Here is a 26,184-nt window from a genome sequence, read left to right as displayed (position 1 = left end):
CCCAGGAAGAAGAGACAGCCCTAGTGGATGAGCCGAAATTCTCTAAGGAGGCAGTAATCTACCAATAACACCACCAGAGAGAAAAAGAGAAGTAGAAGTGGCCTTCTGACCCATACACTTACTAGAGAAAACAACAAATCAGGCAGATAATTGCTGAAATTCTTTAGTTACTTGAAGGCAAAAATTTTAGAGCACACACAACATCCGGTTATGTAACAGGAGTTCCTTCTGAGAAGGAAGAGGACAAAAGGAAGGAGCAACAAATTCCTGATTGATATTGCGATCTGATACTACCTTGGGAAGAAATCCCAACTTAGTATGAAGGACCGCCTTATCCGCATGAAAATCAAGGTAAGGGGGAATCTCGGAAAACTCTGTGAGCAGAAGAAAAAGCAAGATAACTTGATATCTGACCATTCAGAGTGCTGACTGACAAATCCGTCTCCAGGCCCTCCTGAAGAAAAAACTAAATTCAAGGAACCCTTTGATACACACCAATAAAGGTACTTACGCAATACCCCATCGTAAATCTTACGTGTAACAGGCATACGAACCTGAAGCATGGTATCAAAGACCTCAGAAAAATCACGCCTAGTCAAGACTAGATATTCAATCTGCAAGCAGTCAACTTCAGAGAATCTAGGATTGGGTGGAGGAAGGGATCCTTAAGTAGCAGGGCCTTCCTCAATGGAAACCTCCAAGGATGAAGAGATTACTACTTCAGCAGATCAGCAAAACAGATCCTGCGAGCCAGGCAGGAGCTATTAGAATCACCAACGCCTTCTTAAGCTTGATACGAGTAATGACTCGAGAAAGAGAGAGCAAACAGAGAGAACAGGAACGTTTCAAGGGACCGCCAGAGCGTTGATCAGAGCGGCTTGTGTATCACTAGATCCCGAATCGTACCTTAGACGCTTTGCGTTTAGGGGAGACGCCATCAGTTCCAACTCCGGAACCCCCCTCCTTGGGAATAGGGACATGAAAATATGCATCGTTCATCGTTCTATGGAAGACATAAATTGACTCTTCTGAATTAAGGGAAGAATGGAGAATATTGACTCCCATCTCGAAAGATGGAACCTTGAGAATTTTGTTAAGAGACTTGAAGTCCCAAAATAGGTAGAAAAGTTCCCTCTAAGATTTGGTAGCCTGGAAATCATGATTCAGGATATTTGTAAAGGATTAGTGAAAGTGCACTCGTCTTTGAGAACACAGACACAGCGGGATTTGAACTTTCAACCTTTCAGATTTGAAGGCAGCAAAGTTTACCACTAAGCCATCGTGCGAGTCCCTTTTTGGGAACCACAAAGAGGTTTGAGTAAAATCCTTTACCCAGTTCCACTACCGGAACAGGGACAATTACTCTCAGAGAAGATAGGTCCTTTACACAAGTTAGGAAAGGCTTCTCTCTTCACCTGGATCGTCTATAACCTTGATAGGATAAATCTTCCCCAGGGAAGACAAGGCTTGAACCCTATCCTGTATCCCTGAGATACTACTTTCACTACCCAAGGATCTGGGACATCGCAGATCCAAGCTTGCTGAAAAAAGGAAATCTGCCCACTACTGATCCAAAACTGGATCAAAGGCGACCCCTTCGGCTGACAGACTCAGATGAAGATTTTTGGATTGTTTTCCCTAATTCCAAGGATGACAGGACATCCATATAGTCCTGAATTGCTCCAGCTTGGAAGAGGAGAAAGACTTTTGTTCCTTGAAGTTGCAAATAAATTGATTCTGGTGACCCTTAGATCTAGCCGTCTTGTCATGATGTAGAAGTTCCTTTTCTACCAGAAAATACGGAAATAATCTCGGTCAAACCAGGTCCAAATAAGGTCTTGTCCTAAAAAAGGGAAAGACAGAAGAATAGACTTGGTAGCTACATCTGCAGACCAAAATTTTAGCCACAGAGCTCTGTGAGATAGAACCTCAAAGCTAGAGATTTAGGCTCCCAGCCTAACACTTGGATGTTGGCATCACAGAAAAAGAATTAATAAGCTTTAGAGCCTTGATCCTATCCTGGATCTCCTCTATGGAAGTTGCTTCTGAAATTAGGTCGGACAAGGAGTCACACTAAAAAGAAGGCAGCCCCTGCAACCGTAGCAATACTTGCAACTGGATGTTATTGTAAACCCTGATGATATAGATCTTTCTTAAGTAAGCTTCCAGTTTCTTATCCATAGGGACCTAGAGAGACATAAAATCCCGGCTATATTTCTACTAAAAAAGATAGAGATAATACTAAAAAGGAACATTCTAAAAGAATAAGGTCTGTAGTTGGCATATTATAATAGCCAAAACAATGTCCCACAGGGAGGAACGCGCCCTCTGCATTAACAGTTCAGAGGAAGGCAGATCTTAAACTGGAGAGCAAAATTCCACTGTAGAACAAATCTTTATTAGCGTGCCATCTTCCAATAGATAAAGTGTGTAACCCTTTGAAAATATGGCGGCACAAATAAACCAATAGCCCACATAAATAACACCTAGATGGCGATCCAAACCCCAGCACTGTACACAGGTACTTCCGGAGCTGAACTAGGCTTTGTAGCACAGACTGAAAATATTACAAAAGACAATAACATAGAGCCTGATTAAAATTAAAAAAAAATGCCCGGCCCTTTACTTTAAAAAGAACCGCTATTCGTATGAAAAAGCCTATTAAACGTAGACATCCATAACAGATTAGGACTCTAGTAACAATCAACTAGAATTATGTCCTAGCAGAAGAAATGACGATACAAGTTGTATTTAAAAAAAAAAATCATCACTAGATGGCAGCAAACATCCATGGATGCCATGAAAACAGAGAGACCAGTCTTATTTAAAAAAAAATTAAAAACTCTGATCGACACAAGAAGTTTGAGCCCCACACCTTCTTGCACTGAAAATAAACACCCAAAATCTGATTATTAGATCAGATTGATCGTAAAACTATGCTAAACAGTATTAGTTTCATTATTACCGCCATCACAAGCTTGGAGCTTCTCTTCAACAAGCAGCTCGCAACAACATGAGGCTTAATAACGCCAAACACGCCACCAACAGCGAGAAGAGTCGCAGCACAACTATGATTTAAAATGGCGCTGCCTCATAGAGGAAAATAAAAGTGCGCATATATAACGCTAACCATTAAGTCCGAAGTCAGACACCTTAAACAGAAGCCTTAAAACTGAATCAGGGTTACAAAATAAAACCCTATTACAACTCATCTCAAGCCATTTGGCCAAAAAAAAAAATCTGATACCCCACATATCCCATGATGAGAGTTCAGAGGTCCGTTAAAGGGACATTACACACTCATTTTTTCATTGCATAAATGTTTTGTAGATGATCTATTTATATAGCCTATAAAGGTTTTATTTTTATTTTTAAAATGTATAGTTTTGCTTATTTTTAAATAACATTGCCCTGATTTTCAGACTCCTAACCAAGCCCCAAAGTTTTATGAGAATACCGTCAGGCGTCAGCTACCTACTCCAGTTTACTCCTGTTTGTGTAAAGGGTCTTTTCATATGCAAGAGAGGGGGGAGTGTCTTATTTCCCACTCGCAGAGGGCTCTCCAGCTACCTTTTTATCAGAGCTTCTAAGTAAGTTTTTAAACAGTTTTATACTGGATATTTATATCAGTATCTGTGCATCTTATTCTTTATAGTAGTGTATATTACATGCAGTTATATGAAAAAACAGAATTTATGTTTACCTGATAAATTTCTTTCTCCAACGGTGTGTCCGGTCCACGGCGTCATCCTTACTTGTGGGATATTCTCTTCCCCAACAGGAAATGGCAAAGAGCCCAGCAAAGCTGGTCACATGATCCCTCCTAGGCTCCGCCTACCCCAGTCATTCGACCGACGTTAAGGAGGAATATTTGCATAGGAGAAACCATATGGTACCGTGGTGACTGTAGTTAAAGAAAATAAATCATCAGACCTGATTAAAAAACCAGGGCGGGCCGTGGACCGGACACACCGTTGGAGAAAGAAATTTATCAGGTAAACATAAATTCTGTTTTCTCCAACATAGGTGTGTCCGGTCCACGGCGTCATCCTTACTTGTGGGAACCAATACCAAAGCTTTAGGACACGGATGAAGGGAGGGAGCAAATCAGGTCACCTAAATGGAAGGCACCACGGCTTGCAAAACCTTTCTCCCAAAAATAGCCTCAGAAGAAGCAAAAGTATCAAACTTGTAAAATTTGGTAAAAGTGTGCAGTGAAGACCAAGTCGCTGCCCTACATATCTGATCAACAGAAGCCTCGTTCTTGAAGGCCCATGTGGAAGCCACAGCCCTAGTGGAATGAGCTGTGATTCTTTCGGGAGGCTGCCGTCCGGCAGTCTCGTAAGCCAATCTGATGATGCTTTTAATCCAAAAAGAGAGAGAGGTAGAAGTTGCTTTTTGACCTCTCCTTTTACCTGAATAAACAACAAACAAGGAAGATGTTTGTCTAAAATCCTTTGTAGCATCTAAATAGAATTTTAGAGCGCGAACAACATCCAAATTGTGCAACAAACGTTCCTTCTTTGAAACTGGTTTTGGACACAGAGAAGGTACGATAATCTCCTGGTTAATGTTTTTGTTAGAAACAACTTTTGGAAGAAAACCAGGTTTAGTACGTAAAACCACCTTATCTGCATGGAACACCAGATAAGGAGGAGAACACTGCAGAGCAGATAATTCTGAGACTCTTCTAGCAGAAGAAATCGCAACTAAAAACAAAACTTTCCAAGATAATAACTTAATATCAACGGAATGTAAGGGTTCAAACGGAACCCCCTGAAGAACTGAAAGAACTAAATTGAGACTCCAAGGAGGAGTCAAAGGTTTGTAAACAGGCTTGATTCTAACCAGAGCCTGAACAAAGGCTTGAACATCTGGCACAGCTGCCAGCTTTTTGTGAAGTAATACCGACAAGGCAGAAATCTGTCCCTTCAGGGAACTTGCAGATAATCCTTTTTCCAATCCTTCTTGAAGGAAGGATAGAATCCTAGGAATCTTAACCTTGTCCCAAGGGAATCCTTTAGATTCACACCAACAGATATATTTTTTCCAAATTTTGTGGTAAATCTTTCTAGTTACAGGCTTTCTGGCCTGAACAAGAGTATCGATAACAGAATCTGAGAATCCTCGCTTCGATAAAATCAAGCGTTCAATCTCCAAGCAGTCAGCTGGAGTGAAACCAGATTCGGATGTTCGAACGGACCCTGAACAAGAAGGTCTCGTCTCAAAGGTAGCTTCCAAGGTGGAGCCGATGACATATTCACCAGATCTGCATACCAAGTCCTGCGTGGCCACGCAGGAGCTATCAAGATCACCGACGCCCTCTCCTGATTGATCCTGGCTACCAGCCTGGGGATGAGAGGAAATGGCGGGAACACATAAGCTAGTTTGAAGGTCCAAGGTGCTACTAGTGCATCCACTAGAGCCGCCTTGGGATCCCTGGATCTGGCCCCGTAGCAAGGAACTTTGAAGTTCTGACGAGAGGCCATCAGATCCATGTCTGGAATGCCCCACAGGTGAGTGACTTGGGCAAAGATTTCCGGATGGAGTTCCCACTCCCCCGGATGCAATGTCTGACGACTCAGAAAATCCGCTTCCCAATTTTCCACTCCTGGGATGTGGATAGCAGACAGGTGGCAGGAGTGAGACTCCGCCCATAGAATGATTTTGGTCACTTCTTCCATCGCTAGGGAACTCCTTGTTCCCCCCTGATGGTTGATGTACGCAACAGATGTCATGTTGTCTGATTGAAACCGTATGAACTTGGTCCTCGCTAGCCGAGGCCAGGCCTTGAGAGCATTGAATATCGCTCTCAGTTCCAGAATATTTATCGGTAGAAGAGATTCTTCCCGAGACCAAAGACCCTGAGCTTTCAGGGATCCCCAGACCGCGCCCCAGCCCATCAGACTGGCGTCGGTCGTGACAATGACCCACTCTGGTCTGCGGAACGTCATCCCTTGAGACAGATTGTCCAGGGACAGCCACCAACGGAGTGAGTCTCTGGTCCTCTGATTTACTTGTATCTTCGGAGACAAGTCTGTATAGTCCCCATTCCACTGACTGAGCATGCACAGTTGTAATGGTCTTAGATGAATGCGCGCAAAAGGAACTATGTCCATCGCCGCTACCATCAACCCGATCACTTCCATGCACTGAGCTATGGAAGGAAGAGGAACGGAATGAAGTATCCGACAAGAGTCTAGAAGTTTTGTTTTTCTGGCCTCTGTTAGAAAGATCCTCATTTCTAAGGAGTCTATAATTGTTCCCAAGAAGGGAACCCTTGTTGACGGGGATAGAGAACTCTTTTCCACGTTCACTTTCCAGCCGTGAGATCTGAGAAAGGCCAGGACAATGTCCGTGTGAGCCTTTGCTTGAGGAAGGGACGACGCTTGAATCAGAATGTCGTCCAGGTAAGGTACTACTGCAATGCCCCTTGGTCTTAGCACCGCTAGAAGGGACCCTAGTACCTTTGTGAAAATCCTTGGAGCAGTGGCTAATCCGAAAGGAAGCGCCACGAACTGGTAATGTTTGTCCAGGAATGCAAACCTTAGGAACCGATGATGTTCCTTGTGGATAGGAATATGTAGATACGCATCCTTTAAATCCACCGTGGTCATGAATTGACCCTCCTGGATGGAAGGAAGAATAGTTCGAATGGTTTCCATCTTGAAAGATGGAACCTTGAGAAACTTGTTTAAGATCTTGAGATCTAAGATTGGTCTGAACGTTCCCTCTTTTTTGGGAACTATGAACAGATTGGAGTAGAACCCCATCCCTTGTTCTCTTAGTGGAACAGGATGAATCACTCCCATTTTTAACAGGTCTTCTACACAATGTAAGAACGCCTGTCTTTTTATGTGGTCTGAAGACAACTGAGACCTGTGGAACCTCCCCCTTGGGGGAAGTCCCTTGAATTCCAGAAGATAACCCTGGGAGACTATTTCTAGCGCCCAAGGATCCAGAACATCTCTTGCCCAAGCCTGAGCGAAGAGAGAGAGTCTGCCCCCCACCAGATCCGGTCCCGGATCGGGGGCCAATATTTCATGCTGTCTTGGTAGCAGTGGCAGGCTTCTTGGCCTGCTTTCCCTTGTTCCAGCCTTGCATTGGTCTCCAAGCTGGCTTGGCTTGAGAAGTATTACCCTCTTGCTTAGAGGACGTAGCACTTTGGGCTGGTCCGTTTTTACGAAAGGGACGAAAATTAGGTCTATTTTTCGCCTTGAAAGGCCGATCCTGAGGAAGGGCGTGGCCCTTACCCCCAGTGATATCCGAGATAATCTCTTTCAAGTCAGGGCCAAACAGCGTTTTCCCCTTGAAAGGAATGTTTAGTAGCTTGTTCTTGGAAGACGCATCAGCCGACCAAGATTTCAACCAAAGCGCTCTGCGCGCCACAATAGCAAACCCAGAATTCTTAGCCGCTAACCTAGCCAATTGCAAAGTGGCGTCTAGGGTGAAAGAATTAGCCAATTTGAGAGCATTGATTCTGTCCATAATCTCCTCATAAGGAGGAGAATCACTATCGAGCGCCTTTATCAGCTCATCAAACCAGAAACATGCGGCTGTAGTGACAGGGACAATGCATGAAATTGGTTGTAGAAGGTAACCCTGCTGAACAAACATCTTTTTAAGCAAACCTTCTAATTTTTTATCCATAGGATCTTTGAAAGCACAACTATCCTCTATGGGTATAGTGGTGCGTTTGTTTAAAGTAGAAACCGCTCCCTCGACCTTGGGGACTGTCTGCCATAAGTCCTTTCTGGGGTCGACCATAGGAAACAATTTTTTAAATATGGGGGGAGGGACGAAAGGAATACCGGGCCTTTCCCATTCTTTATTAACAATGTCCGCCACCCGCTTGGGTATAGGAAAAGCTTCTGGGAGCTCCGGCACCTCTAGGAACTTGTCCATTTTACATAGTTTCTCTGGGATGACCAACTTTTCACAATCATCCAGAGTGGATAATACCTCCTTAAGCAGAATGCGGAGATGTTCCAACTTAAATTTAAATGCAATTACATCAGGTTCAGCCTGTTGAGAAATGTTCCCTGAATCAGTAATTTCTCCCTCAGACAAAACCTCCCTGGCCCCCTCAGATTGGGTTAGGGGCCCTTCAGAGATATTAATATCAGCGTCGTCATGCTCTTCAGTAACTAAAACAGAGCAGCCACGCTTACGCTGACAAGGGTTCATTTTGGCTAAAATGTTTTTGACAGAATTATCCATTACAGCCGTTAATTGTTGCATAGTAAGGAGTATTGGCGCGCTAGATGTACTAGGGGCCTCCTGAGTGGGCAAGACTCGTGTAGACGAAGGAGGGAATGATGCAGTACCATGCTTACTCCCCTCACTTGAGGAATCATCTTGGGCATCATTGTCATTATCACATAAATCACATTTATTTAAATGAACAGGAATTCTGGCTTCCCCACATTCAGAACACAGTCTATCTGGTAGTTCAGACATGTTAAACAGGCATAAACTTGATAATAAAGTACAAAAAACGTTTTAAAATAAAACCGTTACTGTCACTTTAAATTTTAAACTGAACACACTTTATTACTGCAATTGCGAAAAAACATGAAGGAATTGTACAAAATTCACCAAATTTTCATCACAGTGTCTTAAAGCCTTAAAAGTATTGCACACCAAATTTGGAAGCTTTAACCCTTAAAATAACGGAACCGGAGCCGTTTTAACACTTTAACCCCTTTACAGTCCCTGGTATCTGCTTTGCTGAGACCCAACCAAACCCAAAGGGGAATACGATACCAAATGACGCCTTCAGAAAGTCTTTTCTAAGTATCAGAGCTCCTCTCACATGCGACTGCATGCCATGCCTCTCAAAAACAAGTGCGCCACACCGGCACGAAAATGAGGCTCTGCTTATGCTTTGGGAAAGCCCCAGAGAAATAAGGTGTCTAATACAGTGCCTGCCGATATTATAATATCAATATACCCAGATAAAATGATTCCTCAAGGCTAAATATGTTTTAAAACTGAATCGATTTAGCCCAGAAAAGTCTACAATCTTAATAAGCCCTTGTGAAGCCCTTATTTACCATCGTAATAAACATGGCTTACCGGATCCCATAGGGAAAAATGACAGCTTCCAGCATTACATCGTCTTGTTAGAATGTGTCATACCTCAAGCAGCAAGAGACTGCACACTGTTCCCCCAACTGAAGTTAATTGCTCTCAACAGTCCTGTGTGGAACAGCCATGGATTTTAGTTACGGTGCTAAAATCATTTTCCTCATACAAACAGAAATCTTCATCTCTTTTCTGTTTCTGAGTAAATAGTACATACCAGCACTATTTTAAAATAACAAACTCTTGATTGAATAATAAAAACTACAGTTAAACACTAAAAAACTCTAAGCCATCTCCGTGGAGATGTTGCCTGTACAACGGCAAAGAGAATGACTGGGGTAGGCGGAGCCTAGGAGGGATCATGTGACCAGCTTTGCTGGGCTCTTTGCCATTTCCTGTTGGGGAAGAGAATATCCCACAAGTAAGGATGACGCCGTGGACCGGACACACCTATGTTGGAGAAACATAATTTATGTAAGAACTTACCTGATAAATTAATTTCTTTCATATTAGCAAGAGTCCATGAGCTAGTGACGTATGGGATATACATTCCTACCAGGAGGGGCAAAGTTTCAAAAACCTTAAAATGCCTATAAAAACACCCCTCACCACACCCACAATTCAGTTTAACGAATAGCCAAGAAGTGGGGTGATAAGAAAGGAGCAAAAGCATAAAAAAAAAAATAAGGAATTGGAATAATTGTGCTTTATACAAAAAAATCATAACCATCACAAAAAGGGTCTCATGGACTCTTGCTAATATGAAAGAAATGAATTTATCAGGCAAGTTCTTACATAAATTATGTTTTTTTTCATGTAATTAGCAAGAGTCCATGAGCTAGTGACGTATGGGATAGCAAATACCCAAGATGTGGAACTTCCACGCAAGAGTCACTAGAGAGGGAGGGATAAAATAAAGACAGCCAATTCCGCTGAAAAAATAATCCACAACCCAAATCAAAAAGTTTTAATCTTATAATGAAAAAAACTGAAATTATAAGCAGAAGAATCAAACTGAAACGGCTGCCTGAAGTACTTTTCTACCAAAAACTGCTTCAGAAGAGAAAACATCAAAATGGTAGAATTTAGTAAAAGTATGCAAAGAAGACCAAGTTACTGCTTTCCAAATCTGATCAACAGAAGCTTCATTCCTAAAAGCCCAGGAAGTAGAAACTGACCTAGTAGAATGAGCCGTAATCCTTTGAGGCGGGGATTTACCCGACTCCACATAAGCATGATAAATCAAAGACTTTAACCAAGACGCCAAAGAAATGGCAGAAGCCTTCTGACCTTTCCTAGAACCAGAAAAACATAATTTATGTAAGAACTTACCTGATAAATTCATTTCTTTCATATTAACAAGAGTCCATGAGCTAGTGACGTATGGGATATACATTCCTACCAGGAGGGGCAAAGTTTCCCAAACTTTAAAATGCCTATAAATACACCCCTCACCACACCCACAAATCAGTTTAACGAATAGCCAAGAAGTGGGGTGATAAGAAAAAAGTGCGAAGCATATAAAATAAGGAATTGGAATAATTGTGCTTTATACAAAAAAATCATAACCACCACAAAAAAGGGTGGGCCTCATGGACTCTTGTTAATATGAAAGAAATGAATTTATCAGGTAAGTTCTTACATAAATTATGTTTTCTTTCATGTAATTAACAAGAGTCCATGAGCTAGTGACGTATGGGATAATGAATACCCAAGATGTGGATCTTTCCACACAAGAGTCACTAGAGAGGGAGGGATAAAATAAAGACAGCCAATTCCTGCTGAAAATAATCCACACCCAAAATAAAGTTTAATGAAAAACATAAGCAGAAGATTCAAACCGAAACCACTGCCTGAAGTACCTTTCTACCAAAAACTGCTTCAGAAGAAGAGAATACATCAAAATGGTAGAATTTAGTAAAAGTATGCAAAGAGGACCAAGTCGCTGCTTTGCAAATCTGATCAACTGAAGCTTCATTCCTAAACGCCCAGGAAGTAGAAACTGACCTAGTAGAATGAGCTGTAATCCTCTGAGGCGGAGTCTTACCCGAATTAAAATAGGCAAGATGAATTAAAGATTTCAACCAGGATGCCAAAGAAAAGGCAGAAGCATTCTGGCCTTTTCTAGAACCAGAAAAGATGACAAATAGACTAGAAGTCTTTCGGAAAGATTTAGTAGCTTCAACATAATATTTCAAAGCTCTAACAACATCCAAAGAATGTAACGATTTCTCCTTAGAATTCTTAGGATTAGGACATAATGAAGGAACCACGATTTCTCTACTAATGTTGTTGGAATTCACAACCTTAGGTAAAAATTCAAAAGAAGTTCGCAACACCGCCTTATCCTGATGAAAAATCAGAAAAGGAGACTCACAAGAAAGAGCAGATAATTCAGAAACTCTTCTGGCAGAAGAGATGGCCAAAAGGAACAAAACTTTCCAAGAAAGCAATTTAATGTCCAATGAATGCATAGGTTCAAACGAAGGAGCTTGAAGAGCTCCCAGAACCAAATTCAAACTCCATGGAGGAGAAATTGACTTAATGACAGGTTTTATACGAACCAAAGCTTGTACAAAACAATGAATATCAGGAAGAATAGCAATCTTTCTGTGAAAAAGAACAGAAAGAGCAGAGATTTGTCCTTTCAAGGAACTTGCGGACAAACCCTTATCTAAACCATCCTGAAGAAATTGTAATATTCTCGGAATTCTAAAAGAATACCAAGAAAAATGATGAGTAAGACACCAAGAAATATAAGTCTTCCAGACTCTATAATATATCTCTCTAGATACAGATTTACGAGCCTGTAACATAGTATCAATCACAGAGTCAGAGAAACCTCTTTGACTAAGAATCAAGCGTTCAATCTCCATACCTTTAAGTTTAAGGATTTCAGATCCGGATGGAAAAAAGGACCTTGCGACAGAAGGTCTGGTCTTAACGGAAGAGTCCATGGTTGGCAAGATGCCATCCGGACAAGATCCGCATACCAAAACCTGTGAGGCCATGCCGGAGCTATTAGCAGAACAAACGAGCATTCCCTCAGAATCTTGGAGATTACTCTTGGAAGAAGAACTAGAGGCGGAAAGATATAGGCAGGATGATACTTCCAAGGAAGTGATAATGCATCCACTGCCTCCGCCTGAGGATCCCGGGATCTGGACAGATACCTGGGAAGTTTCTTGTTTAGATGAGAGGCCATCAGATCTATCTCTGGAAGCCCCCACATTTGAACAATCTGAAGAAATACCTCTGGGTGAAGAGACCATTCGCCCGGATGCAACGTTTGGCGACTGAGATAATCCGCTTCCCAATTGTCTACACCTGGGATATGAACCGCAGAGATTAGACAGGAGCTGGATTCTGCCCAAACCAAAATTCGAGATACTTCTTTCATAGCCAGAGGACTGTGAGTCCCTCCTTGATGATTGATGTATGCCACAGTTGTGACATTGTCTGTCTGAAAACAAATGAACGATTCTCTCTTCAGAAGAGGCCAAAACTGAAGAGCTCTGAAAATTGCACGGAGTTCCAAAATATTGATCGGTAATCTCACCTCCTGAGATTCCCAAACTCCCTGTGCCGTCAGAGATCCCTACACAGCTCCCCAACCTGTGAGACTTGCATCTGTTGAAATTACAGTCCAGGTCGGAAGAACAAAAGAAGCCCCCTGAATTAAACGATGGTGATCTGTCCACCACGTTAGAGAGTGTCGAACAATCGGTTTTAAAGATATTAATTGAGATATCTTCGTGTAATCCCTGCACCATTGGTTCAGCATACAGAGCTGAAGAGGTCGCATGTGAAAACGAGCAAAGGGGATCGCGTCCGATGCAGCAGTCATAAGACCTAGAATTTCCATGCATAAGGCTACCGAAGGGAATGATTGTGACTGAAGGTTTCGACAAGCTGTAATCAATTTTAGACGTCTCTTGTCTGTTAAAGACAGAGTCATGGACACTGAATCTATCTGGAAACCCAGAAAGGTTACCCTTGTTTGAGGAATCAAAGAACTTTTTGGTAAATTGATCCTCCAACCATGATCTTGAAGAAACAACACAAGTCGATTCGTATGAGACTCTGCTAAATGTAAAGACTGAGCAAGTACCAAGATATCGTCCAAATAAGGAAATACCACAATACCCTGTTCTCTGATTACAGACAGAAGGGCACCGAGAATCTTTGTGAAAATTCTTGGAGCTGTAGCAAGGCCAAACGGTAGAGCCACAAATTGGTAATGCTTGTCTAGAAAAGAGAATCTCAGGAACTGAAAATGATCTGGATGAATCGGAATATGCAGATATGCATCCTGTAAATCTATTGTGGACATATAATTCCCTTGCTGAACAAAAGGCAATATAGTCCTTACAGTTACCATCTTGAACGTTGGTATCCTTACATAACGATTCAATAATTTTAGATCCAGAACTGGTCTGAAGGAATTCTCCTTCTTTGGTACAATGAAGAGATTTGAATAAAACCCCATCCCCTGTTCCGGAACTGGAACTGGCATAATTACTCCAGCCAACTCTAGATCTGAAACACAATTCAGAAATGCTTGAGCTTTCACTGGATTTACTGGGACACGGGAAAGAAAAAATCTCTTTGCAGGAGGTCTCATCTTGAAACCAATTCTGTACCCTTCTGAAACAATGCTCTGAATCCAAAGATTGTGAACAGAATTGATCCAAATTTCTTTGAAAAAACGTAACCTGCCCCCTACCAGCTGAACTGGAATGAGGGCCGTACCTTCATGTGAACTTAGAAGCAGGCTTTGCCTTTCTAGCAGGCTTGGATTTATTCCAGACTGGAGATGGTTTCCAAACTGAAACTGCTCCTGAGGACGAAGGATCAGGCTTTTGTTCTTTGTTGAAACGAAAGGAACGAAAACGATTGTTAGCCCTGTTTTTACCTTTAGATTTTTTATCCTGTGGTAAAAAAGTTCCTTTCCCACCAGTAACAGTTGAAATAATAGAATCCAACTGAGAACCAAATAATTTGTTTCCCTGGAAAGAAATGGAAAGTAGAGTTGATTTAGAAGCCATATCAGCATTCCAAGTCTTAAGCCATAAAGCTCTTCTGGCTAAGATAGCTAGAGACATAAACCTAACATCAACTCTAATAATATCAAAAATGGCATCACAGATAAAATTATTAGCATGCTGAAGAAGAATAATATCATGAGAATCACGATTTGCTACTTGTTGCGCTAGGGTTTCCAACCAAAAAGTTGAAGCTGCAGCAACATCAGCCAATGATATAGCAGGTCTAAGAAGATTACCTGAACACAGATAAGCTTTTCTTAGAAAGGATTCAATTTTTCTATCTAAAGGATCCTTAAACGAGGTACCATCTGACGTAGGAATGGTAGTACGTTTAGCAAGGGTAGAAATAGCCCCATCAACTTTAGGGATTTTGTCCCAAAATTCTAACCTGTCAGGCGGAACAGGATATAATTGCTTAAAACGTTTAGAAGGAGTAAATGAATTACCCAATTTATCCCATTCTTTGGAAATCACTGCAGAAATAGCATTAGGAACAGGAAAAACTTCTGGAATAACCGCAGGAGCTTTAAAAACCTTATCCAAACGTATAGAATTAGTATCAAGAGGACTAGAATCCTCTATTTCTAAAGCAATTAGTACTTCTTTAAGTAAAGAGCGAATAAATTCCATCTTAAATAAATATGAAGATTTATCAGCATCAATCTCTGAGATAGAATCCTCTGAACCAGAAGAGTCCAAAGAAACAGAATGATGGTGTTCATTTAAAAATTCATCTGTAGAGAGAGAAGATTTAAAAGACTTTTTACGTTTACTAGAAGGAGAAATAACAGACAAAGCCTTCTTTATGGATTCAGAAACAAAATCTCTTATGTTATCAGGAACATTCTGCACCTTAGATGTTGAGGGAACTGCAACAGGCAATGGTACATTACTAAAGGAAATATTATCTGCTTTAACAAGTTTGTCATGACAATTATTACAAACAACAGCTGGAGGAATAGCTACCAAAAATTTACAGCAGATACACTTAGCTTTGGTAGATCCAGCAGGCAGTGATTTTCCTGTAGTATCTTCTGGCTCAGATGCAACGTGAGACATCTTGCAATATGTAAGAGAAAAAACAACATATAAAGCAAAATAGATCAAATTCCTTATAAGACAGTTTCAGGAATGGGAAAGAATGCCAAATATCAAGCTTCTAGCAACCAGAAGCAAATGAAAAATGAGACTGAAATAATGTGGAGACAAAAGAGACGCCCATATTTTTTAGCGCCAAATAAGACGCCCACATTATTTGGCGCCTAAATGCTTTTGGCGCCAAAAATGACGCCACATCCGGAACGCCGACATTTTTGGCGCAAAATAACGTCAAAAAAATGACGTAACTTCCGGCGACACGTATGACGCCGGAAACGGAAAATAATTTTTGCGCCAAAAAAGTCCGCGCCAAGAATGACGCAATAAAATGAAGCATTTTCAGCCCCCGCGAGCCTAACAGCCCACAGGGAAAAAAGTCAAATTTTTGAGGTAAGAAAAATATGATAATTCAATGCATAATCCCAAATATGAAACTGACTGTCTGAAAATAAGGAAAGTTGAACATTCTGAGTCAAGGCAAATAAATGTTTGAATACATATATTTAGAACTTTATAAATAAAGTGCCCAACCATAGCTTAGAGTGTCATAAGACTTACTTACCCCAGGACACTCATCTACATGTTTGTAGAAAGCCAAACCAGTACTGAAACGAGAATCAGTAGAGGTAATGGTAAATATAAGAGTATATCGTCGATCTGAAAAGGGAGGTAAGAGATGAATCTCTACGACCGATAACAGAGAACCTTATGAAATAGACCCCGTAGAAGGAGATCACTGCATTCAATAGGCAATACTCTCTTCACATCCCTCTGACATTCACTGCACGCTGAGAGGAAAACCGGGCTCCAACTTGCTGCGGAGCGCATATCAACGTAGAATCTAGCACAAACTTACTTCACCACCTCCCTTGGAGGCAAAGTTTGTAAAACTGATTTGTGGGTGTGGTGAGGGGTGTATTTATAGGCATTTTAAGGTTTGGGAAACTTTGCCCCTCCTGGTAGGAATGTATATCCCATACGTCACTAGCTCATGGACTCTTGTTAATTACATGAAAGAAAGATAACAAATAGACTAGAAGTCTTCCTGAAATCTTTAGTAGCTTCAACATAATATTTCAAAGCTCTAACTACATCCAAAGAATGTAAAGATCTCTCCAGAGAATGCTTAGGATTAGGACACAATGAAGGGACAACAATTTCTCTACCAACGTTGTTAGAATTCACAACTTTAGGTAAAAAATTTAAATGAAGTCTGCAACACTGCCTTATCCTGATGAAAAATTAGAAAAGGAGATTCACAAGAAAGAGCAGATAATTCAGAAACTCTTCTAGCAGAAGAGATGGCCAAACGGAACAAAACTTTCCAGGAAAGTAATTTAATATCCAGAGAATACATAGGTTCAAACGGAGGAGCCTGTAAAGCCTTCAGAACCAAATTGAGACTCCAAGGAGGAGAAATTGACTTAATGGCAGGCTTGATTCGAACCAAAGTCTGTACAAAACAATGAATATCAGGATGATTAGCAATCTTTCTGTGAAAAAGAACCAAAAGAGCAGAGATTTGTCCTTTCAAGGAACTTGCAGACAAACCCTTATCCAAACCATCTTGAAGAAATTGAAAAATTCTAGGAATTCTAAAAGAATGCCAAGAGAATTTATGTGAAGAACACCAAGAAATGTAAGTCTTCCAGACTCGGTAATAGATCTTCCTAGACACAGATTTACGAGCCTGTAACATAGTATTAATCACTGAATCAGAGAAACCTCTATGACTAAGAATTAAGCGTTCAATCTCCATACCTTCAAATTTAATGATTTGAGATCCTGATGTAAAAATGGGCCTTGAGATAGAAGGTCTGGCCTTAACGGAAGTGTCCAAGGTTGGCAACTTGCCATCCGAATGAGATCCGCATACCAAAACCTGTGCGGCCATGCTGGAGCCACCAGCAGTACAAACGAACGCTCAATTAGGATTTTGGAAATCACTCTTGGAAGAAGAACTAGAGGTGGAAAGATATAAGCAGGTTGATAATTCCAAGGAAGTGACAACACGTCCACCGCTTCCGCCTGAAGATCCCTGGATCTGGACAGATACCTGGGAAGTTTCTTGTTGAGATGAGAGGCCATCAGATCTATTTCTGGAAGCCCCCAGATTTGTACAATCTGAAGAAATACCTCTGGGTGAAGAGACCATTCGCCCGGATGTAACGTCTGGCGACTGAGATAATCCGCTTCCCAATTGTCTATACCTGGGATATGAACCACAGAAATTAGACAGGAGCTGGATTCTGCCCATACAAGTATCCGAGATACTTCTTTCATAGCCTGAGGACTGTGAGTCCCCCCTTGATGATTGACATATGCCACAGATGTGACATTGTCTGTCTGAAAACAAACGATTCTCTCTTCAGAAGAGGCCAGAACTGAAGGGATCTGAAAATCGCACGGAGTTCCAAAATATTGATTGGTAATCTCGCCTCCTGAGATTCCCAAACCCCCTGCGCTGTCAGAGATCCCCATACAGCTCCCCAACCTAAAAGACTTGCATCTGTTGAGATCACAGTCCAGGTTGGACGAACAAAAGACGCCCCTTGAACTAAACGATGGTGATCCAACCACCAAGTCAGAGAAGAACGAACATTGGGATTTAAGGATATTAATTGTGATATCTTTGTATAATCCCTGCACCATTGATTCAGCATACAAAGCTGGAGAGGTCTCATGTGAAAACGAGCAAAAGGGATTGCCTCCGATGCAGCAGTCATGAGACCTAAAATTTCCATGCATAAAGCTACCGGAGGGAAAGATTGAGACTGAAGGTTTCGACAAGCTGAAACCAATTTCAGACGTCTCTTTTCTGTAAGAGACAAAGTCATGGACACTGAATCTATTTGGAAACCTAAAAAGGTTACCCTTGTCTGAGGAATCAAGGAACTCTTTGGTAAATTGATCCTCCAACCATGTCTTTGAAGAAACAACACAAGTTGATTTGTGTGAGATTCTGCAGAATGTAAAGACTGAGCAAGTACCAAGATATTGTCCAAATAAGGAAATACCGCAATACCCTGCTCCCTGATTACAGAGAGAAGGGCACCGAGAACCTTCGAAAAGATCCTTGGGGCTGTAGCTAGACCAAAAGGAAGAGCAACAAACTGGTAATGCTTGTCTAGAAAAGAGAATCTCAGGAACTGATAGTGATCTGGATGAATCGGAATATGAATATATGCATCCTGTAAGTCTATTGTAGACATATAATGCCCTTGCTGAACAAAAGGCAGAATAGTCCTTATAGTCACCATTTTGAATGTTGGTATCCTTACATAACGATTCAATATTTTTAGATCCAGAACCGGTCTGAAAGAATTCTCTTTCTTTGAATAAAACCCCAGGCCCTGTTCCAGAACTGGAACTGGCATAATTACCCCAGCTGACTCCAGATCTGAAACACATTTCAGAAACGCTTGAGCATTCACTGGGTTTACTGGAATGCGTGAAAGAAAAAAATCTTCTCACAGGCGGTCTTACCTTGAAACCTATTCTGTACCCTTGTGAAACAATGTTCTCAATCCAAAGACTTTGAATCGAATTGATCCAAACATCTTTGAAAAATTGTAACCTGCCCCCTACCAGCTGAGCTGTAATGAGGGCCGCACCTTCATGCGGATTTGGGAGCTGGTTTTGACTTTCTAAAAGGCTTGGATTTATTCCAGACTGGAGAAGGTTTCCAAACGGAAACTGTTCATTTAGAGGAAGGGTCAGGCTTTTGTTCCTTATTCTGACGAAAGGAACGAAAACGATTAGCAGCCCTATATTTACCTTTAGATTTTTTATCCTGAGGTAAAAAGGCTCCCTTCCCCCCAGTAACCTTTGAAATTATTGAGTCTAACTGAGAACCAAATAATTTATTACCATGGAAAGAAAGAGAAAGCAATGTTGACTTAGAAGTCATATCAGCATTCCAAGACTTAAGCCATAAAGCTCTTCTAGCTAAAATAGCTAAAGACATGTACCTGACATCAATTCTAATGATATCGAAAATGGCATCACACATAAAGTTATTAGCATGTTGGAGTTTAATAATGCTATAAACATTATGGTCTGACACTTGTTGCGCTAAAGCCTCCAAGCAGAAAGTTGAAGCTGCAGCAACATCAGCCAAAGAAATAGCAGGTCTAAGAAGATTACCTGAACATAAATAAGCCTTCCTTAGAAAGGATTCAAGCTTCCTATCTAAAGGATCTTTAAACGAAGTACTATCTGCCGTAGGAATAGTAGTACGTTTAGCAAGAGTAGAAATAGCCCCATCAACTTTGGGGATTTTATCCCAAAACTCTAATCTGTCAGATGGCAAAGGGTACAATTTCTTAAACCTTGGAGAAGGAGTAAAAGAAGTACCCAGACTATTCCATTCCCTAGAAATTACTTCTGAAATAGCATCAGGAACTGGAAAAAGTTCTGGAATAACCACAGGAGGTTTAAAAACTGCATTTAAACGCTTAGTAGTTTTAATATCAAGAGGACTAGACTCCTCCATATCTAAAGCAATCAACACTTCCTTAAGTAAAGAACGAATAAACTCCATCTTAAATAAATATGAAGATTTATCAGTGTCAATATCGGAGGTAGAATCTTCTGAATCAGATAGATCCACATCAGAAAAAGATAAGTCAGAATGATGGCGGTCATTTAAAAATTCATCTGAAATATGTGAAGTTTTAAAAGACCTCTTACGTTTAGCAGAAGGAGGAATAACAGACAGAGCCTTCCGAATAGATTTAGAAACAAATTCTTTAACATTAACAGGAACATCCTGAACATTAGATGTTGAAGGAACAACAACAGGTAATGGATTATTACCATTGGAAATACTATCTGCGTTTGAAAGCTTATCATGACAAGTATCACAAACAACAGCCGGAGGAACAGTTACCAAAAGTTTACAACAAATACACTTAGCTTTGGTAGAACCGACATCAGGCAGCGTCTTTCCAGAAGTAGATTCTGATCCAGGGTCAGGTAGTGACATCTTGCAATATGTAAAAGAAAAACATATAAAGCAAAATGATCAAATTCCTTAAATGGCAGTTTCAGGAATGGGAAAAAATGCAAAATGAAACAAGCTTCTAGAAAACCAGAAGCAACTGAATTGTGAGACTGAAATAGTGTGAAAAAAACTGGCGCCAGGAATAACGCCCATATTTTTTTGCGCCAAAAAACCGTCTGCAATACACATGTCAAAAATGACGCAATTACGTAAAAACTTCCAGCGCCAACTATGACGCCGAAAATGACTAAATTTTTGCACCAAAAAAGGCTCGCTCCAAAAATGAGGCAATAAATAGAAGCATTTTCTGCACCCACGAGCCTAACAGCCCGCAATTTTTTGAAAAAAAGTCAATTGAAAATTTAAGGTAAGAAAAAAAATTTATATGCATTTTCCCAAAAAATTAAACTGACAGTCTGAATGAAGGAATACTGATTATCCTGAATCATGGCAAATATAAGTTTAAACAAATATATTTAGAACTTTACATATAAAGTGCCCAACCATAGCTTTGAGTGTCATAAATAGAAATAAGACTTACTTACCCTAAGACACTCATCTACATAAAGTAGATAGCCAAACCAGTACTGAAACGAGAATCAGTAGAGGTAATGGTATATAAGAGTATATCGTCGATCTGAAAAGGGAGGTAGGAGAAGAAATCTCTACGACCGATAACAGAGAACCTATGAAATAGATCCCCTAGAGGAAGACCATTGTATTCAAATAGGCAATACTCAATCACATCCCTCTGACATTCACTGCACTCTGAGAGGAAAACCGGGCTTCAGCCTGCTGCGAAGTGCATATCAGCGCAGAATAAAGCACAAACTTACTTCACCACCTCCATGAAAGGCAAAGTTTGTAAAACTGAATTGTGGGTGTGGTGAGGGGTGTATTTATAGGCATTTTAAGGTTTGGGAAACTTTGCCCCTCCTGGTAGGAATGTATATCCCATACGTCACTAGCTCATGGACTCTTGCTAATTACATGAAAGAAATGAGTGTATACTGTCCCTTTAAATACTGCAGATGTTTACTTAACATAATGCTTCATAATATTATAAAAGTTTCTCATAGTAGTCACAGAACAGCGAGCAATGACCTCCTCCTGTAAATAGAGGTTCTGCTGCTGACAAAGGAGAGCTACTGGCATTAAGAATCTGTGTACTAACTGCTTCATAAAAATGAAATGCCTCCATTAGAATCTCCCCTCACAGAGTTAAATTAAAAAAGGAAAAAGTCCCCCATCCTGAGCCATAAGTCCCCGTCACTTAGACCACAAGCCATCGAAGGGTAAGGGAATCCAGGGACTCACCAGTCTTGCAGCTTTCTTAGTAGCCCATGGTCTGTCAGAAAAATCCTCATCCTGACAGGAACCTGGAGAATAAGAAAACCAGAGTAACCAACCCTGGTTTTCTTTAGAAGGGGTAGCATAAACGTTAGATGAAAAGCAAAAATCACATCTCCCAACTGCTAAAAGCCACCATTACTCTTACTAAAGAGATTTACATGGACACAGCGTAGCCCCAATCCTTGCTTGCAGGGAAAAGTACCCATTAAAGGATTAATATCTTCAGACACCATCTTCGCACATCCTCCTGACGATATTGTCAAATAATGACTGGGGATTATGGGTAAGGGAAGTGACACTTAACAGCTCTGCTGGGGTGTTCTTTGCCTCCTCCTGCTGGCCAGAAGTTAAATTCCCACTAGTAATTGGAATGAAATCGTGGACTTTCCATGCCATTGGAAAGAAATAACATTTTTGGAATAGACTGTCCCTTTAGGTATATCTAAATGAGTTCATTATTGCAAATTCAAAAAATGTCAAAACAAAAGTCATTCACATTCTCTCTTAAAAATGGGTGCATTATACGCTGTTGACAGCCCAAGAGGAAAAGGACAACAAAACAAAAAAATCGATTGAAGATTAAAAGATTACGAACATGGAAGCATATTTGACATCCACACTACATATGTGTTTCACATGTGTGTTCACTTTCCAGATGTATGCTAGTATAAGTCTTTAACTTCATAAAAAATGGAAATATTAGCAAGAATGTTCAGATTTGAATACTTGAAAACTACCTTTAACTAGGATATCTTTCTCAATGTAGGGCTCACAAAATAGAAAACATTACAACACTTCTCTGTGTGCTAATCTAGAGCACCTTTTTATTGTTCCCACCACCCTGTGTATCATCACAACTTGCAGGAGGGAGAATGTGATAAAAATCCCAGTGTGTGTTTTTATATAAACGTACACATTCTATGTTAGTATCTGGAAGCTCAACTACATAAAGACAAACTTATTGAACACGAAAAAATTCACAGAATCATGTCCCTAAATACTAAATTCTACATATAGCCCAACTATGTAGACATTTCTATATACAGACATTTCTCGTTGACATAAGTTAAAAAGTACCCTAGTCCAGCAATTTCTATTAAATGAGATAAATGCCTGAGAAGAGCATATATAGTTGTGCATAGTTCCTAATATTAACAGACCTAATTTTAGAAATCTCTACTTCGTTTTTTTAAAAGCTAGTCCATATTGTGTATTAGTGATATAAGTCACAAAGCTAGAGAAAGCCAAACAATGACGTATAGTAGAAAACAAAAAATAAGAAAATATAAACTACAATTACCAGCAGAAACCAGAGACTTCTCCCTTCCATAATTTACATCAGCAACCTGTAGAACTTCTTTCTCCTGTTTTTTTCGAGAAGCTCTAGAAAGCTGTCCCCTGGTCATCTTTCGTGTTTGATTAGCCTCAGAAATGCAGGACACAGTATCACCGTCACCAGGGATGTTGGCAGATTTTTTTCTTTTTAATTTAATAGCGGGGGAATCTTTTTTTTTCCTCTTAGTCCCATCTTCACAGTCAGCAAAAGCAAACAGTTCTCCTTGACTCTGTTTTTCATTGTTATTTACTATATTTATAGATTTGTCTACTAACGTGTCATCTGCCAAAGAAATAAGTAAAAATTAGAGCATTATGTACCTTGACTTACACAAAGCCAACCTAAGCTTGCAGAAAAACAACAAACCTTCTTTGGTTGTTTCTTGAAGCGTAAGTTGATCTCTCTGCCTTTTGAGGAACTGCTTGAAAAACTTTTTTACTGGAAACTGTGGATTAGCCGAGCTAATTTCTTCTAAAAGACATTCTTGAACAGATTCAGAAAATTCTTCCCTTCTCCTGTTCAACTGAAGATAAAAGTGTTCAAGTACAATTCTAAATTTAAGCTGAACAAATCAAAAAATATTGGTATTTCACGAGACAACAAAAAGATGTCTACTACAGACTTAAAGTGAAGGTCAAGTCTGGCTTATCCGTTAACATTTTTCTCCTGCTTATGTAAATTAAGTATGATGTTCAGTCATCAAAATAGTTATAAATTATAGTAAAGTTCGATTTTTTACCTTTAAAATAGCCTCTGTGTCAGTTCTATTATCCGCCCGCCATGTTTCTGAAATTGACAGATTCTGAATCTGTTATATCCAATATCTATTTTACCCCTGTGGCGTCCAGCCACTTTTCTATTTTGTCATTGCTAAGGTCTGCGCATGCGTAAAAATAATGAGAGCGTCATCACCATCATGCTCGTGCATGAGACGCGCATGCGTAGTCTGTTCTCTCATTTTCGATACAATGATTCAATCACTATGCTCCATCGCAGCAGAGGAAAGCAAGTTAAAAATAAATTCTGTGGCAACCATAATAACAGGTAAATATTATTGGGAAGCAAATCGATAAAGCAAATTTTCAGACATATATTTGTTATATACGCATTTGAAATAGGCTGTAGTGCACGAGCTTTAGAACTGATGTAGTGAGCTTGTAGGAATGCTAGCTACGTCACTAGCGAAAAATAAGGAAGTGTGGTAGGGGAGGAGTAAAAAAACGAAAACTGAGGTTTTGTATATATATGTTTTATTTGCAAATGAAATTTTTTTTAGAAATATAAACTTAGCGACTTTAATACTTCGATGTTCAGGTATCAATAGGTGTATTGTATTTAGTTAAAATTGACCTTCACTTTAACTAAAGGTTTCTGGAAATATGTATTCTTGATCAATCATTTAAGTTCCTGTGCAAATGTATTATTTCATTCATACAAATCTTTTAATTCAATATGAAAGGCATTTTATCAATTGCCTCATAAAATTTGATTTAAAAAGTTAAAAATAAAATGATGCATGTAAAACCTTTTTGCAATACACTTTCATAGTTTATTTAGTCTGCTTTTCTTCTGCATTAAATCCACTGCCCCCAGAAAGGCTGTGTAACTCAGAAACATGATGTCCCTACGTGCTGCACAGTGATTGCTTTAAGCAAGCAACAAACTGATTCCTATATCAGGCATTCTTAAGAATTAGGATGAAACTCGCCCAGCCATACCATATGTTAAAGTAAATTAAATTAAAAGCTGGAAAATGTGATCAAGCCTTTATGCTAAGTGACATGCATATAAGCTTACAATTCATTATGTTATTGTAAAAATTGTTTACATTGTCCCTTTTAAACTACTGTATCTTCCAAAAAATGTTAAACACAACTGATTTCAAATCACAGCATTTAATACAACGTATAAAAATTGTAACGTTGTAAAAAAAAAAAAAAAAAAGTGTACATGGTTTGTGTATATATCAGGCACATCATATATAGCTAACTTCTTCTTAGGACCTCAATCATACTTCCTGCTGCTTATTAGTACACAACTACTGCAAAAACATAATTTATGCTTACCGGATAAATTTATTTCTCTTGTGGTGTATCCAGTCCATGGATCATCCATTACTTGGGATATTCTCCTTCCCAACAGGAAGCTGCAAGAGGATCACCCACAGCAGAGCTGTCTATATAGCTCTCCCTTAACTGCCACCTCCAGTCATTCGACCGAAGACAAGCAAGAGAAAGGAGAAACTATAGGGTGCAATGGTGACTGTAGTTTAAAATAAAATATACCTGCCTTAAAATGACAGGGCGGGCCGTGGACTGGATACACCACAAGAGAAAAATTTATCAGGTAAGCATAAATTGTGTTTTCTCTTGTAAGGTGTATCCAGTCCACGGATCATCCATTACTTGTGGGATACCAATACCAAAGCTAAAGTACACGGATGAAGGGAGGGACAAGGCAGGTACTTAAACGGAAGGTACCACTGCCTGTAAAACCTTTCTCCCAAAAATAGCCTCCGAAGAAGCAAAAGTATCAAATTTATAGAACTTTGAAAAAGTATGAAGCGAAGACCAAGTCGCCGCCTTGCAAATCTGTTCAACAGAAGCCTCATTTTTAAAAGCCCATGTGGAAGCCACAGCTCTAGTAGAATAAGCTGTAATCCTTTCAGGAGGCTGCTGGCCAGCAGTCTCATAAGCTAAGCGTATTATACTTCTTAGCCAAAGCGAAAGAGAAGTTGCAGAAGCCTTTTGGCCTTTCCTCTGTCCAGAGTAGACAACAAACAAAGCAAATGTTTGATGAAAATCTTTAGTAGCTTGTAAATAATACTTTAAAAGCACGAACCACGTCAAAATTGTGTAATAGACGCTCCTTCTTTGAAGAAGGATTAGGACACAATGACGGAACAACAATCTCCTGATTAATATTCTTATTAGATACCACCATGGAAGATCAGATAAGGGGAATCACATTGTAAGGCAGATAACTCGGAAACTCTACGAGCCGAGGAAATAGCTACCAAAAACAGAACTTTCCAAGATAAAAGCATGATATCTATGGAATGAAGAGGTTCAAACGGAACCCCTTGAAGAACTTTAAGAACCAAATTTAAACTCCATGGCAGAGCAACTGGTTTAAACACAGGCTTGATTCTAACTAAAGCCTGACAAAATGCCTGAACGTCTGGAACATCCGCCAGACGCTTGTGCAAAACCATAGACAGAGCAGAAATCTGTCCCTTTAAGGAACTAGCTGACAAT

General features: G+C 40.0%; 1 protein-coding gene across 1 annotated transcript in view; it reads right to left on the bottom strand.

Annotated features, from left to right (window-relative positions):
* ATAD5 (ATPase family AAA domain containing 5) overlaps nucleotides 1-26,184 on the bottom strand; it is a 507,256-nt gene that overhangs the window by 402,267 nt on the left and 78,805 nt on the right. The window contains exons 9-10 of the mRNA XM_053721398.1: nucleotides 23,294-23,450; nucleotides 22,892-23,209 (exon numbers count right to left, since the gene is read on the bottom strand). Of these exons, the coding sequence (XP_053577373.1) occupies nucleotides 22,892-23,209; nucleotides 23,294-23,450 (475 nt within the window). The remainder of the gene's footprint in view (nucleotides 1-22,891; nucleotides 23,210-23,293; nucleotides 23,451-26,184) is intronic.

Source organism: Bombina bombina, chromosome 1 (assembly GCF_027579735.1).
Source record: "Bombina bombina isolate aBomBom1 chromosome 1, aBomBom1.pri, whole genome shotgun sequence".
In the NCBI taxonomy this organism is placed as follows: domain Eukaryota; kingdom Metazoa; phylum Chordata; class Amphibia; order Anura; family Bombinatoridae; genus Bombina; species Bombina bombina.
Note: the sequence above shows the minus strand (reverse complement) of the source record. Positions and strands in the feature narration are given on the sequence as shown.